The sequence below is a fragment of the Saccopteryx bilineata genome, chromosome 6 (genome assembly GCF_036850765.1).
Source record: "Saccopteryx bilineata isolate mSacBil1 chromosome 6, mSacBil1_pri_phased_curated, whole genome shotgun sequence".
NCBI classification, from domain to species: domain Eukaryota; kingdom Metazoa; phylum Chordata; class Mammalia; order Chiroptera; family Emballonuridae; genus Saccopteryx; species Saccopteryx bilineata.
In genome coordinates, this window is record NC_089495.1 from 114,117,513 (window position 1) to 114,132,611 (window position 15,099).

Here is a 15,099-nt window from a genome sequence, read left to right on the forward strand (position 1 = left end):
TTTGAGCTTTTTATTGCTTCTTAAGGTAATGCTGTAATGCTAGGAACTTCCCTCTCAGGACTGCCTTTGCTGTGTCTCATAAATTTTGAGTTGTTGTATGTTCGTTTTCACTTGTTTTAAGGAAATTTTTTATTTCTTCCTTGATCTTGTTAACCCATTCATTATTTAATAACATGCTATTTAGCCTCCAAGTGTTTGAATGTTTTTCAGTATTTATTTTGTAATTGATTTCTAGTTTCATTACATTGTGATCAGAGAAGATGCTTGATATGATTTCAGTCTTCTTAAAATTATTGCGACTTATTTTGTGTCCTAAAATGTGTTTTATCCTAGAGAATGTACCATGAGCACTTGAAAAGAATGTATATTCTGCTTCTTTGGGGTGAAAGGTTCTGAAGATATCAATTAAATACAATTGACCTAGTGTGTCATTTCAGGCCGCTGTTTCTTCGTTAATTTTCTGGCTGGAGGATCTGTCCGGTGATGTTAGTGTTGTATTAAAATCCCCTACTATTATAATATTGCTGTAGATCTCTCCCTTTATGCTTATCAAAATCTGCTTTATATATTAATATTTAGGTGCTTCTATATTAGGTACATAAATATTTATAATGATTATACCTCCTGATGGATTGCTTCTTTTGTCATTATGTAATGATCTTCTTTATTTCTTACTATAGCCTTTGTTTTAAAGTCTATTTTGTCTGATATAAGTATTGCTACCCCAGCTTTTTTTTCATTTCCATTTCATGGAATATTTTTTTCTATCCCTTCACTTTCAGTGCATGTGTATCTTTTATTCTGTGGTGGGTCTTTTGTAGACAGCATATGTATGAGTCCTGTTTTCTTATCCATGTAGCTACCCTATGTCTTTTGATTGGAGCATGTAATCCATTTATATTTAAGGTTATTATTGATATATACTTATTTATTGCCATTTTATTTTCTAAATCTACAATCCTCTTTCTCTAGATTTCTTTTTTTTCCTTTGCTCTTTTGACAGGAGGCCCCCTTAAAGATTTCTTGCAATACCGGGTTGGTTTTAATGAATTTATTGAGTTGTGTTTTGTCTGGGAAGCTTTTTATTTCTCCTTCGATTTTAAATGATAGCCTTGCTGGATAAAGTAGTGTTGGTTGTAGGTTCTTGTTTTGCATCACTTTGAATATTTCTTGCCAATCCCTTCTGGCCTCAAGTGTTTCTGTTGAGAAGTCAAATGTCATCCTTATGTGGGGGTTCCTCTGTAGGTAATTAACTTCTTTTCTCTTGCAGCTTTTAGTATTCTTTCTTTGTCTCTTAAATTTGGCATTTTAATTATGATACATCTTGGTGTAGGCCTCCTTAGGTTCCTCTTTATTGGGACTCTTTATGCTTCTTGAACTTGTGTGACTTTTTCCTTAATCAGTTTAGGGAAATTTTCAGCTATGATTTCTTGAAACAACTTCTCTATCCTTGTTCATTCTCTTCTCCTTCAGAAACTCCCATGATACAGAAATGTTCTGTCTTTATGTTATCACAAAGGTCTCTTAGAGTTTCCTCATTCTTTTTTAGCCTCATTTTGTTTTGCTGCTCTGCTTCTGTGCTTTTATTTACCTTGTCTTCTGAATTGCTGGTTTGATCCTCTATTTTATCCAGACTGCTGTTGATCCTTTCTAGTGCAGTCTTCATTTCTGATATTGTATTTTTCATTTCTGACTGGTTCTTTTTTTATGATTTCTATGTCCTTTTTGATGTTTGGTATCTCTTTATATAGGTACTCATTATGTCCTTTCATTGTTGCTATAAATCTTTGAGTATCCTAAAAATTATTTTAAACTCTGTATCTGGTAGTTCGGTTTCTTCCATTTCATTTAGTTCTTTTTCTGGGGATTTTTCTTGTTGATTCATTTGGTTTGCATTTCTTTGTCTGCCCATTTTGTCTGTGTATTAGATAGTGTCTGACTTTGAACTTTTGTGGGTCTTTGTGAGGAAGATGGGCTCAATGTTGTACTGACCTCCAGGCCACCTGTTTTCTTTGTTCTAGGAATAAATCTTGAGCTTACTATTTTCTCTCTTTTTTGAATGCAGGTGGTCCTTTCATGGGTATGGTTATTTCTTCAGGCTGGCTGGCCCTAAGGGTCAACCTTGATCATGTGTATTACACACTGTGCAATGTCTGTCCAGTTGGGTGTGTATATTCTCCACACTGTCTGATGCCTGGTAGACTCCTCCTTTGGGTATGTTGCTTGTGTAGGTAGCTGAGTCTAGGTTTGGTGCTGTCTGCCACCCACTACCAATTGTGTTGTTTCTAGATCTTTGTTAGTTGGCGTCAGCTGTTGTTTGGAACCTGCTGTGGGCTACCTGTCTGCAGCCACTGCTCATTTCACTATTTATGTCTGTGTGTTTAGTGCCTGGGTAGTGTGGCAGGGGCCAGCCTATGTATAAGGATTAGCTTCCTCTCACTTAGAGATGAGAACAGTTCCGTAAGAGCCCCAAACTGTGTAAAATTTGTCTCCACTTTTCAGCTGTTCCACCTCTTCTTGCAGCTGCCTAGTCTTCTCACAGTGTCTTCATAGAAAGACTGTGTAGTGTTGGCTCAGACTGGCCTCAACCAACCAATCCCTTTCCAGGTTACAATCTAGGTGGGTTAGGTCAGCTGAGGTTGTCAATACAACGTTAGTGAGACCCCCCCCCACTTCAGGGGTCTCTTAGTCAGGAGCTCAGTACGAGAAATGTGGCCCCTACTCTAGATCTTAATCCCTCGGCCACTGCTGGATACTCAAATTTTATTTTCCCCAACAAGGTGAGCAGTAGGTTCAGTCCAAGTGTGGCCGACAGTCCCCTCTGTAGAAGTTCTTTCAGTTGGTGAGACCCTGGTCTCAGGGAGAAAGACTGGAAGAGTCCTCTCCTGGGGCTGACTGTGCCCCCCACTCCAAAGGTGGCTAAGCCCCTCGACCAGATCCAATAGTAGTTGGCAACAGGGACCCACACATTAAATGCCCATGCTCCAGGCCTCTCTCATTTTCCTCTGTGGGATCTAGCCCAGCAGAACAGGATATAGTGCCCAGGCTGGCTGACTATGAAGCCCCACCCCATGCAATGCACATGAGCCGCTGTGCTGGTGCTGGTCAGAGAGTGAAACTTGCCTCAGCTGGGTCAGGTTTGCAGAGCCCTTTCTTAGGATACCACTCTGGCAAGAGTTGTTAGGACCTGAACCATTGCTCTCCTCAACTGTCCGCTGAATGTGCCAGCCCTGGGCCTTCTGGCAGGAACCTGGCACAGACCATTGGGAGACACTGCCCATGAATGGTCAGTAACCTTGGAGCTACAAGCAGTCCAGAGTTTGTGGCTGCCTCTGTTGGGCTCAGTTGCCCATGGCAATACCAAGCTGCACACCTAGGCTGGCTTTTACTCATACTGGACTTGGGGAAGGGTTCTTTCAAAATCCCAAGGTTCTCTGATTCCCGTCTCTTGCAGCTTCTGTCTGCTTGTGGTGCTGAGCCACTGAAGAAACCTCTGGTAGAGTCTAGAGCAGGAGTAATCAACCTTTTTATACCTACCGTCCACTTTTGTATCTCTGTTAGTAGTAAAATTTTCTAACCGCCCACCAGTTCCACAGTAATGGTGATTTATAAAGTAGGGAAATAACTTTACTTTATAAAATTTATAAAGCAGTTACAGCAAGTTAAAGTATATAATAATTACTTACCAAGTACTTTATGTCGGATATTCGCTAAGTTTGGCAGTATAAATCTTTATAAAACAACTTACTATAGTTAAATCTATCTTTTTATTTATCCTTTGGTTGCTCCGCTACCACCCACCATGAAAGCTGGGTCGCCCACCAGTGGGCGGTAGGGACCAGGTTGACTACCAGTGGTCTAGAGCCTTCAGCAATTCAACGATTAGGAAAGGTGGTGGGTGTCGCTCCACCCCTTGGCCCCTGGTGTCAGTCTGTCCAGATATTTTTTGCAGACTTCAGTAGGGTGTGGCCTGTGAGGCCCAGAGGTGTGGTCTGCCCGCACTCCAGACAGTTTCTACTGAATCTCCTGTGAGGCAAAATTACCAGTCTTAGACTCAGGAGTGTGTGGGGAAGGCTCCGTCCTCAGCACCAGAAAACTGAGTCACTTATGTGCCCTCTGTTTCCTGGCTTCTCAGAACAACCCATCTCCCTGACTGGGCAGGAGAGACTCCCAAGGGTGGACCAGTTGCTTTTCCCCAAGCTGATGCCACTCAGGGGACTGCTCCACCCAAGAAAGATGGGGACTGCAGTACTGGGGAATGACTCAGCACAGGGGTTCCAGTGGCCATCTCCAACAGTGTTTCTTCCCGAGCCTCCAACTTTACAGTCTTCTCATACAACGCTAGTCCTCTCATCTCTCCCTCCACCAGAGCCCTGTGTAAATGGCTTTGAACAAGATTTTCTGTGTGGGCCCTTTAAGATGGGGTCTGTGTCTTCAAGTGCTCCATCTCTTTCTCGCAGACACAAAACTGGCTCTTTTCAGTGCCAAATACTGTGTGGGCGCTTCTTGTAGGCTCTGGTACTCTAGGTTGGGGCTCTGGAACTGGGGCTGAGCACCCACACTTTTCAGGGCGGCCCTTCCCACTGTGCAAGTCCCTCTGGACCCTCATCCTCAGCTTGTTCCTGGGAGCGGAGCAGACCTTCCCGCATCTCTACCATTCTTACCAGTCACAGTGTGGCTTCTTCAGTGATCCTTGGGTATAGACTCTTCTTAGGTTAGTCCAAAGTTGCTTTTTCAAGATGATTGTTCTTAAATTAAATTGTAATCCATTTTGGTCCTGGGAGGTGGTGATTGGAAAGTCCTCCTACTCCATAGTCATCTTGGAATTCAATGGACCTGTTTCTATTGATTCACTTTCTACTGGTTATGAATGAAAATGTTGTTTACTATAGCTGGCGGAAACATGAATTATTACCAGGCTTTTTTTTTCTTTTTCTTTTTTTTCTTTGCCTGCTTTTCAGCTTTTTATATCTGGTTTCTCATGCGTAATACTGCCGTTATTCAGCCAAAGACTTGAGGATATCCCTCCCTCTTCAGATCTCCAGAACTTATGCTCTCTTTCTTTCTTTGTAGCTCCTTCCTCTGTGGTTTTCTGCCCTAGAAAGTACATATAGCTCCTTTGGCATCTCTGACACCTTTCTGTTTCCTCAACTTCACAGGGCCACTGGGCTCCGTTTGTGATAGTCTGGAAGCTACCTCAGTGCAGTAAGCAGGGGCCAGGTGGTCGGGCTTCTCTAGTTCTCTTTCTTTTAGGGTTATAGAAGTGTGCTGCCTGGAGTCCAGTGTCTGAAACCTTTAACATTTGTCTTGTATTCTACTTGTTTACTACAGTGTGCCAATAGAGCCAGTCTCAGATATATTGGCATAATCTGGAGCAGAAGTCCTCCTTGTGAAGTTTAATTTGTATTTTATTTTAAATAAGTGATTGTGGACATCTTTTCACACAGTGTAGGATAATTTGTATATATATATTTTTAAGAACTTTCTCTTTATGTCCAACCCATTTTTTCATGATATTATTGGCTTTTCCATTCTCTATTTGTTGCAGGACTTTGAAAATAATATGTCTTTTTAAATATATTTTGATTTTGTGAGACGATATTATTGTGTTGTATTATTATATTTGTAAATTGTTAGAACTGGAACACTGGGTTGATGTTAGGCAAAGAGAAGGATTCAGAAGTTTATTTGAATGTCATTATTTGAATAATAGTTGAGCTGAAAGATTCTATTTTATTTAGTATTTATTTTAAATTTTTGTGTTGTGTAATAATGTGATACATGAATGTTTTTCCAGGCAGCTACATGACTCACTCCCTGATCCCTCAGAACTCAGATCATTAACTTTAGCAAAAAGGTCTTCTGTAACCATCCTGTTTAAAGTTGTAACATTCTCACAAACCCCTCCCCATCCTCCTTTCAGTCCTCTTTCTGTTTTCCTCTGTGGCAGTTAATCACAATTTGACATAACATATTTTGCTAATTTACATATTATTATTTGTCTTGTCCCAATATACTGGTAGCATGAAGGGAAAGAATTGGAACTTTTAATATGTCTGGCACAAAAAAAGTATTCCATTTGTATGGAATAGTTAAGAAATCAGATTTCCTTTTATGTAGGTTCTGAAACCAAGTGAAAGATGAATCAAAGAGGAAGAGAAGTTTTAAAAAGAGGAACAGTTAGGTCCCTTTACAGTGGTCTTAAGTGAAAAGTCGCAGGTTAGCTGGAGTGATGATATTGAGAATAGAAGAAAAAAGGCTAATGGAAATTAGAAAGAAGAAATGGACCACCATTCTTGTTTGTATTTATAGTTTTTAAGTAAAAAGGAAGAAAAATACTTGTATTTGGGTTATATTTTAATATAAATGTTTATAAAGCAAAAATTATAGATGATTGAAAATGAATCTGAGTAAGTGTGACTTTTTTTTTCAAAACATTACTTTAACAATACAAAGTACCTAGTAGAAGTCGTGTTGATTTTTCTTATTTATTTTTTATTTTTTTTAGAGCTTTGCTTCCTGTTTTACATCACAAATCTAAAAAAGGACCCCCCCGTCAAGCCAAATATGCTATTCATTGCATCCATGCAATATTTTCTAGTAAAGAGACCCAGTTTGCGCAGATATTTGAGGTAAAGAGATTTTTTATTTCATATGTAAAATAAATAAATATTAATAATTTTATAGAATGTTCCCATTTGAAGATATATCATTTTATAGTATACAGTCAGTCCTCACTTAAATTTGTTAATAGTCTCTGTGAGTTTAAGTGAAATTACAGTAAAAAGTTTTTCCATAGACTGATTCATACAAACAAGAGTTAAGTTCCTGTGGCATCTCAGCAAAATAATGTTATTTGAGGACCCACTGTATTTTCAGAGTTGAAGCAATATAATTGATATTGGTGAATCATTAAAATATGGAAATAACTTGATTATTCATGTGTATGCTAACTAAATTTGTATATTAAACAATTGAATAATTTTTTGACATGTATATTTACATTATATGTTATGTATACCTTTACATTGTATTTATACTACTACATTTAGTATTAGGAAACTTTTATTAATAATAAATTATATATAAAATAGTACTTACTAATAGTACATAATAGATGATTACTCTGTCAGTTTACTGTTAGATACTACTGAAATGTGAGATTTTGTAAATCAATACTGATTGGTAATATAAAGTAAATGTTTATACTTTAATGGCTGATCTGACTTCATGTCAGATTAAAGTATATCTTTTTAATATATATATTTTATTTTTAACTTATAATTTTTTAGATCGTGAGACTTGAATGAAGTCAAATTTAGAAATTATTCAGAAGCTATCTACATAAATTCTTTGACTTGTGATTTTTATCTTATAAACATTGACTAGTTTTGTCATGTTTTTATGTTATGTTAAAGACTTGAAGGAGGAAGAAAAGATGTTATCAAACAACATCTTTTCTGTAGGGAGCAAATACTTGTTTTAAATTTTGTTATTTTGGGGTGGACGTATTACCTGTAATAAGTTTTTGTATGTGCGAATGACTTCAGTGAATTTATGTTGATTTATATAAAGCTTTTGTTTTTAGGGCACGTTAATTTTCATTTTGGTATTTATATCTATTTATCTTTATAAGAACCTACCCTGTAATTCTCCTATTACATACAAGATTGGTTGGCTTTCTGAGAAAAGTTTTTATAGCACTATCGATCTTTAATTAATTAACCATTAATTTTTCTTTTTCTGAAATGATTTTACTATTTTATTATGGAAAGTTGTCACACTTATAATGACCTAACTGAAACTAATTTACACTATTGTATTTTTGTTTATAGAGCTGGAACTTAAATGTGCAATGGAAGTATTGAGGGAAGGCATCAATAATAGCAAGAAATACATTTAAATGTAATTTTGATTAAATGAAGCTCATTTGCCCTAATCTGTTGGGAAAGAAGAGTTCTATATTGCTTTTTTAAAGCCTAGATTTCTTAGTATTTAGTATAGGAAGATAGAACATCAGTCTTTATTAAAATTAGTCATTAAAAATTTTAATAGCTAATATACCGTATTTCCCATGTATAAGACACGCCCATGTGTAAGACGCACCTTAATTTGGGGGCCTGAATTTTGGAAAAAAAAGTTTATTACATAAAGTTATTGAACTCAAGTTTTATTCATCATAAAATTCATACAACTCCTCATCACTGTCAAAACTCCCTTTTGTTAGCTTATCTTCATCTGTGTCTGATGACGAATCACTGTCTCAACAATGAGCACAAAAACAAGCATGAAAAAATGGGAAATGCAAGTAAAAAAACTACAACCACTGCATAAGACATACCCAGGGTTTTTTTTTTTTTGTTTTGTTTTGTTTTGTTTTTTCCAGGGACAGATAGGGACAGACAGACAGGAATGGAGAGAGATGAGAAGCATCAATCATCAGTTTTTCGTTGCGACACCTTAGTTGTTCATTGATTGCTTTCTCATATGTGCCTTGACCGTGGGCCTTCAGCAGACCGAGTAACCCCTTGCTCGAGCCAGTGACCTTGGTCCAAGCTGGGGAACTTTTTGGTCAAGCCAGATGAGCCCACGCTCAAGCTGGCGACCTCGGGGTCTCGAACCTGGGTCCTCGGCATCCCAGTCCGATGCTCTATCCACTGTGCCACTGCCTGGTCAGGTGAGACATACCCAATTTTTAGATCCCAAAATTTTCCAAAAAGGGTGCATCTTATACATGGGGAAATACGGTATTCACTTGCTTTGCAATCAAAAGATGAAAAACAAACATCCTGATGATAAAATAGCAGAAAGTTTCCTCTCCATTTGAGGCCTGTATCCTCAGCCACCCTGTTCCCTTTCTCATAAGCATCCAGTGTTGTCAGATTCTAATATACTTTTCTGGACAGATTTTATTCATATGCAAATAATATAGAGACACACATTTTGTCCCCCTTACCCATATGCCAATGATAGCATACTATAATCATTCTTATGAATATTCAGTTTTAAAAATTCCACAATACATTTTAGATTTCATTTAATATGTGAATATGAGGAGCGTTATCGTTTTGTAATGGCAAAGTGCACATTGTTTGGGTATCTTATCACGGTATTCAATAATTGATGGTATAAAAATCTGCAAGAAATGCATATGACTATACATAATAAAAGCTTATTTTTTGCTCCTGAAAAAAGTCCAGTAGAGTGTTTAGATTTCATTCCAATCAGTGGCTTAGGCACACATGTTCTTTTTGACTAATGACTTCTCCTTAAGTCCCAGTGGATCCTAAGTATTAAGTCAGCCTGTGAGGAAGGAGAGAGAATGTGGAGCAGACAAACTGGTCATACCTGCCTCAGTATAGGCAGGACATACCTCACTTTCACTCTCATTCTCTTAACCAGAACTTACTCATATGTTCTTACCTAACTGCTGAGTAAGCTGCCCCTATAGTCCCCCTATGCCCAGGAAGTAGAAGAGAACTGATATTGGTGAGCCCTAGCATTCTCTGGCATATTTATATATGTGGTTGTAAAATATGTGATTCTCTTGCTGAAATGTTTCTTTACTTCTAAATATGACTTAGGCAAAACCGATAATATTTAAATGTGATGCTTTTTAGACATAAATAACCTATAGAAGTTTAAATGTAAGCTTGAGCTACTATGTATTTATACCATGTCTATGATATGAAAATTTGTAGTTTTTTTAATTTGAAGATAAAATGTGTGAAGTTTATTTGCATATTTATAGAGTTGGATATATTTTCCTTTCCTTGTTTTCAGCCTCTGCATAAAAGCCTAGATCCAAGCAACCTGGAACATCTCATAACCCCGTTGGTTACTATTGGTCACATTGCTCTCCTTGCACCTGATCAGTTTGCTGCTCCTTTGAAGTCTTTGGTAGCTACTTTCATTGTGAAAGATCTTCTCATGAATGATCGGGTAATTTGTATTTTTTAGACTTGTGCTCTTTATAATGTTATCTTCTAAAATTTTATACAACAGAGAAGTGAAATGGCATAAATAATACTTCGGTTGACTCCCTTGTTTTAGATTTTCCTATCTTTTTAACATGCTGTTTCTAGATCTCTTGAGCTGAGCCAAGGCATGTCATCTAAAATAAATCTCTGGTTAAATACAAAATATCACCTGATTCTATCTATTTCAACTTTACCAGGGCTTAATTTTTGTAACGCATCTCTTTTTTTTCTTCTTTTTCCAAGTGAGAGGAGGGGAAATAGATTCCCGCACGCATCCCGACCAGGATCCACTTATCAACCCTTGTCTGAGGCCAATGCTTTGTCTATCTGTGGCCATGCTCCTAACTGAACTATTTTTAGCACCTGAGGTGGAGGATCCATGGAACCATGAGTGCCTGGGGCCATGCATTCAAACCATTGGAGCTATGGCTTTGGGAGGGAAAAAGAGAGAGAGAAGGGGGAGAGGGCAAGGAAGAGAGGCAGATGATTGCTTCTTTTTTGTACCCTGACCGGGAATTGAACCTGGGACATGCATATCCTGGGCCAATGCTTTACCACTGAGCCAACCAGCCAGGATCATGACATCTCTTTTTTAAAACATTAAGACTTACGAGATTGTTCACAATATGGTCGTCATGACAGTGGTTGTTCCTTTCCTTACCTACAACAGAGTATTATGAGAGCCACAGGAGGAAACATTGGGAAAGAAATAGTGATTTTTATCTGTCACAATTTATAAGTACAGTAGTCCCCCCTCATCCTCAGTTTTGCTTTTTGTGCTTTCAATTACCCACACTCAAATGCATTTTGAAAATATTAAACGGAAAATTTCAGAAATAAGCAATGCACTGTGCAAGATGAAATATTGTGCTGTACTGTCTGGGGTATTAATCATCCCTTTGTCCAGTGTCTCCATGCTCTAATAGTACAGTGCGATATGATATTTTGGAACATTGAGACAGTGACCGTGTTCATATAACTTTTATAATAGTATATTGTTATAATTGTTCTATTTATATTAGTTACTGTTAATATCTTACTGTGCCTAATATAGAAATTAAACTTTATCATAAATATTTATTTACAGAAAAAAACTATATACAAGGCAGGGCAAAAGTAGCTTTATAGTTCATAGGAAAAGTAATACAGTAATTAATAAATAATAATATAAGAATAAACTGTTTTACATATTCACAACTGTAAATCTACTTTTGTCCCACCTTGTATACTAGCCGCATATAGCGATTTACGTATTAAGTTTAAACTAAATAAGATTATAAATCTGTTTACACTTTTCAAGTGCTCAGTTAGCCACATATGACTAGTATTGGACAGCATAGAACATTGCCACCGTCTCAGAGGGTTCTGTTGAACAGTGTAGAAGCTTTATGGTTTTAATTTTCACATTTAACTCTTAAGTCTGCTTGAAATTGATTTTTGTATATGATATGAGATAGATGTTAAAAAATTTTTTTTGAGAGAGAAAAAGACAGGAAGGGAGAGAAGTGAGAAGCATCAACTCATAGTTGTGGCACCTTAGTTGTTCATTGATTGCTTTTCATATGTGCCTTGACTGGGGGCCTCCTGCCAACCCAGTAACTCTTGCTCAAGCTAGTGACCTGGGGCTCAACTCAAGAGACTTGGGCTTTAAGCCAGTGACCTTTGGGCTCAAGCTAGTGACTGGGGTCATGTCTGTGATCCCTTGCTCAAACCAGATGAGCCCACAGCTCCCAGATCGATGCTCTATCCACTGTGTCACCACAGGTCAGGCAGCACTGTTTATTGAAAAGACTTTCTTCCCTGCTGCTTTGTTTTTTTAAACGACATGAAATTCAAATAATGTAAATGAACTATCTGAAATTATACAATTCAAGTACCATTTAATCCATTCACAGTGTTGTACGACTACCATGTCTGTCTTGTTCCAGATCATTTTCACTAAGTAGACACTCTCCAGTCTTCTACTCCTGGCGGCCCCCTATCTTCTTTTCTGTGTTAGTGGTTCACCACTAATATATTCTGTGAACAATGTCAATCAATATGTGACCTTTTGTGTCCGGTTTCTTTCACTTCGTGGAATTTTTTGAGGTTCATATTCATTGTAGCATGTATCAGTACTTAATTGTATTCTATGTCTGAATAATACTCTGTTCTATGTATTCACCACAATTTGTTTATAGATTCGTTCACTGTTGGACATTTGGGTTGTTTCCACCTTTTGAACCACAGTTCACTATTGGAAATAGTGCTGCTATGAATTTTGTATCTGAGTATTGGTTTGCGTATTTATTTTTAGTTCTTTGGGGTATATGCCTAGGAATAGATTTGCTGGGACATATGGTAATTCTATATTTAACTTCTAACGACCTGCCAGACTGTTTTTCACAGTGGCTGCACTGTTTTACCTTCCCACCAGCAACATGTGAAAGTTCCAATTTTTTTACATCCTTGTCAACTTGTTATTTTCTGTTAATTTGATTATAGCCAGCCTAGTGAATATGAAGTGGTTTTTCACTGTGGTTTTGATTGGCATTCTCTAATTAGCTATTTTTGTATCTTTTTTGGAGCAGTGGTTATTGAAGTCCTTTGCCTTTCTCTGTTGCTTTATGATAGTTCTTTACATATTCTAGATATAAGTCTCTCACCAGATATGTATTTGCAAATATATTTTCTCATTGTGCTGGTTGTATTTTTACTTTTTAAAATTTGCTCTTTAATTTTTTTTATATGATCGACATATATTAGTTTTAAGTGTACAATGTAATGATTCTATATTTATATGTATTTGAAGTGATCAGCACAGTAAGTCTAGTTAATATTCATCACCACATATAGTTATAAATTTATTTTTCTGTGGTGAGAACTTGGGAGATCTACTGTGTTAGCAGTTTTCAGATATACAATACACTGTTGTTAACTATACTTACTGTGTAATATTCAATGACTTATGTTATACATAGAAGGCGCACCCTTTGCCCCCTTCACCGATCTCTTGTCCTCTGTTCTTGCAACTACCTCTTTGTTATCCATATGCCAGTTAGGTTTTTGTTGTTATTGTTTGGGTTTTATTTGTTTTGTTCTGCCTTTTAGATTCCACATGTAAGAGAGATCATATGCTAAAAATTAACAGAACTAGATGGCTTACATCTCTATACAGATATAGAAAGGAAACACCCAACAAAGAAGTTGTTTTTTTGTTTGTTTTGTTTTGTTTTCAGCACAATTACAAAATAATCCTGAAATGATAAATTACAGCTACGGAAAATGTGAATTTACAGTGGCAGCCAAGAACTTAAATTAAGGTGACAAAAAAGCTGATCCCAATATTGGAAGCCTGATGATGCCATTTTTATCCACAGCTGATAACTTGTGGTTTCCAGAGGCACCCTGGGAAACAGAAATTGAATACCAGCTCAGGTAACCCTCTCGCAACAGGATAGGTATCTCTAAAATCCAGCAGACAAACTCCCCAAACACATAGAGCTGAAAATTTACATACAGTTTAAGAAGCAGTTCTTTAGTTGAGAAGTACCTTCAAAGTATAAAGTGGAAATAATGGAAGTGGAATCGTAGTGAAAACATTATGCTAAAATTTCTGAACTAAAGATGTCCAAATGATCCCAAAAGCTTCCATGGAGCAACCTACCAAAAAAGAATAATCAGATCAACTTCAGATTTCTCAGCTGCAAGACTAGATTTCAACAAAACAATGTTGCAGATTTTCTGCTGCCAGTTGACTTGAAACATAGAATCTTAGTCTTCAAGAACAAGCAGGAAAATATTTGCAGATAGCCAAGCCTGAAAGTTTCTAAATTACAAACCATTTTGAAAGAATTAATCAAAAGTATGCTCCACTGAAATATTCAATTCACAGGAAATAATTTCAGTTTGCATAAATTATTTACAAATAGAAAAAAGAAAAATATCCTAATAATACCAACAGACTGTCAGGTGGGTTCAAAAATAATAAAACCCAACAGATGCAGCTCAGTGACAAATAAAATCTAAAAATAATATAATGGAAAACTATAACAGTCAAGATGAAAAGCATAAAATATGGATTTAAATTGGATACTGATATAAATAAGATACTCATGTACTGTCTAAAAAATTTACATCATAAGATATAAAAATCTATGAACATTTATACAACTAGCAGAATAATATCAAAAACCAAAAGAAAAATGATTTTTGAAAAAATATGAAAAAAATTTTTTTTTATTTTTTTTCTTTCTGAAGCTGGAAACGGGGAGAGACAGTCAGAGAGACTCCCGCATGCGCCCGACCGGGATCCACCAGGCACGCCCACCAGGGGGGGTGCTCTGCCCCTCCGGGGCGTCGCTCTGCTGCGACCAGAGCCACTCTAGTGCCTGGGGCAGAGGCCAAGGAGCCATCCCCAGCACCCGGGCCATCTTTGCTCCAATGGAGCCTTGGCTGCGGGAGGGGAGGAGAGAGACAGAGAGGAAGGCGGGGGTGGGGGGTGGAGAAGCAAATGGGCGCTTCTCCTATGTGCCCTGGCCGGGAATTGAACCTGGGTCCCCTGCATGCCAGGCCGACGCTCTACCGCTGAGCCAACCGGCCAGGGCCGCTGAGCAAAAAATTTTATCATCACTGCAGAAGACATGAATATACCACTTTCAAAAACTGAGATTAGGATGAAGTGGAAAGAATGTATAGAAAAGATATCTACTTGTCTACGGCCATACCACCCTGAACGCGCCCGATCTCGTCTGAAAAGATATCTACAAATATAAGGAATATATAGATAAGTTATTAAAGGATTAGAAAATAATCAAAATTGATTTGCTTCATAAATATGATTAAAACTAAAAAGTTTAATAGGAAAGGTGGATATAAAATCAAAACTACAAAGTAATTTTCCAAATTAACCACAAACATAAAACCTAATTTATTTATTTGTTTGTTTGTTTTTTGTTCTTTTTCCAAATGAGAGGAGGAAAAATAGACTAGACTCCCACATGCACTCTGACCTGGATCCACCCAGCAACCCCATCTGAGGCCAGTGCTTTGCCCATCCGGGGCCATGCTTGCAACCCAGCTACTTTTAGTGCCTGAGGCAGAGGCTCCATGGAGCCATCCTTAGCGCCAAGGGCCAATA

At 37.4% G+C, this 15,099-nt stretch overlaps 2 protein-coding genes across 4 annotated transcripts in view; one reads left to right on the top strand and one right to left on the bottom strand.

Moving 5' to 3' along the window:
- The window catches only part of SGCG (sarcoglycan gamma), a 454,763-nt gene that overhangs the window by 256,021 nt on the left and 183,643 nt on the right, over positions 1-15,099 (bottom strand). The window lies entirely within an intron of this gene.
- PDS5B (PDS5 cohesin associated factor B) overlaps positions 1-15,099 on the top strand; it is a 197,835-nt gene that overhangs the window by 138,979 nt on the left and 43,757 nt on the right. For all 3 annotated transcript variants that reach the window (XM_066234440.1, XM_066234439.1, XM_066234438.1), the window contains exons 20-21: positions 6,509-6,632; positions 9,784-9,942. In XM_066234440.1, coding sequence (XP_066090537.1) covers positions 6,509-6,632; positions 9,784-9,942 — 283 coding nt within the window. The remainder of the gene's footprint in view (positions 1-6,508; positions 6,633-9,783; positions 9,943-15,099) is intronic.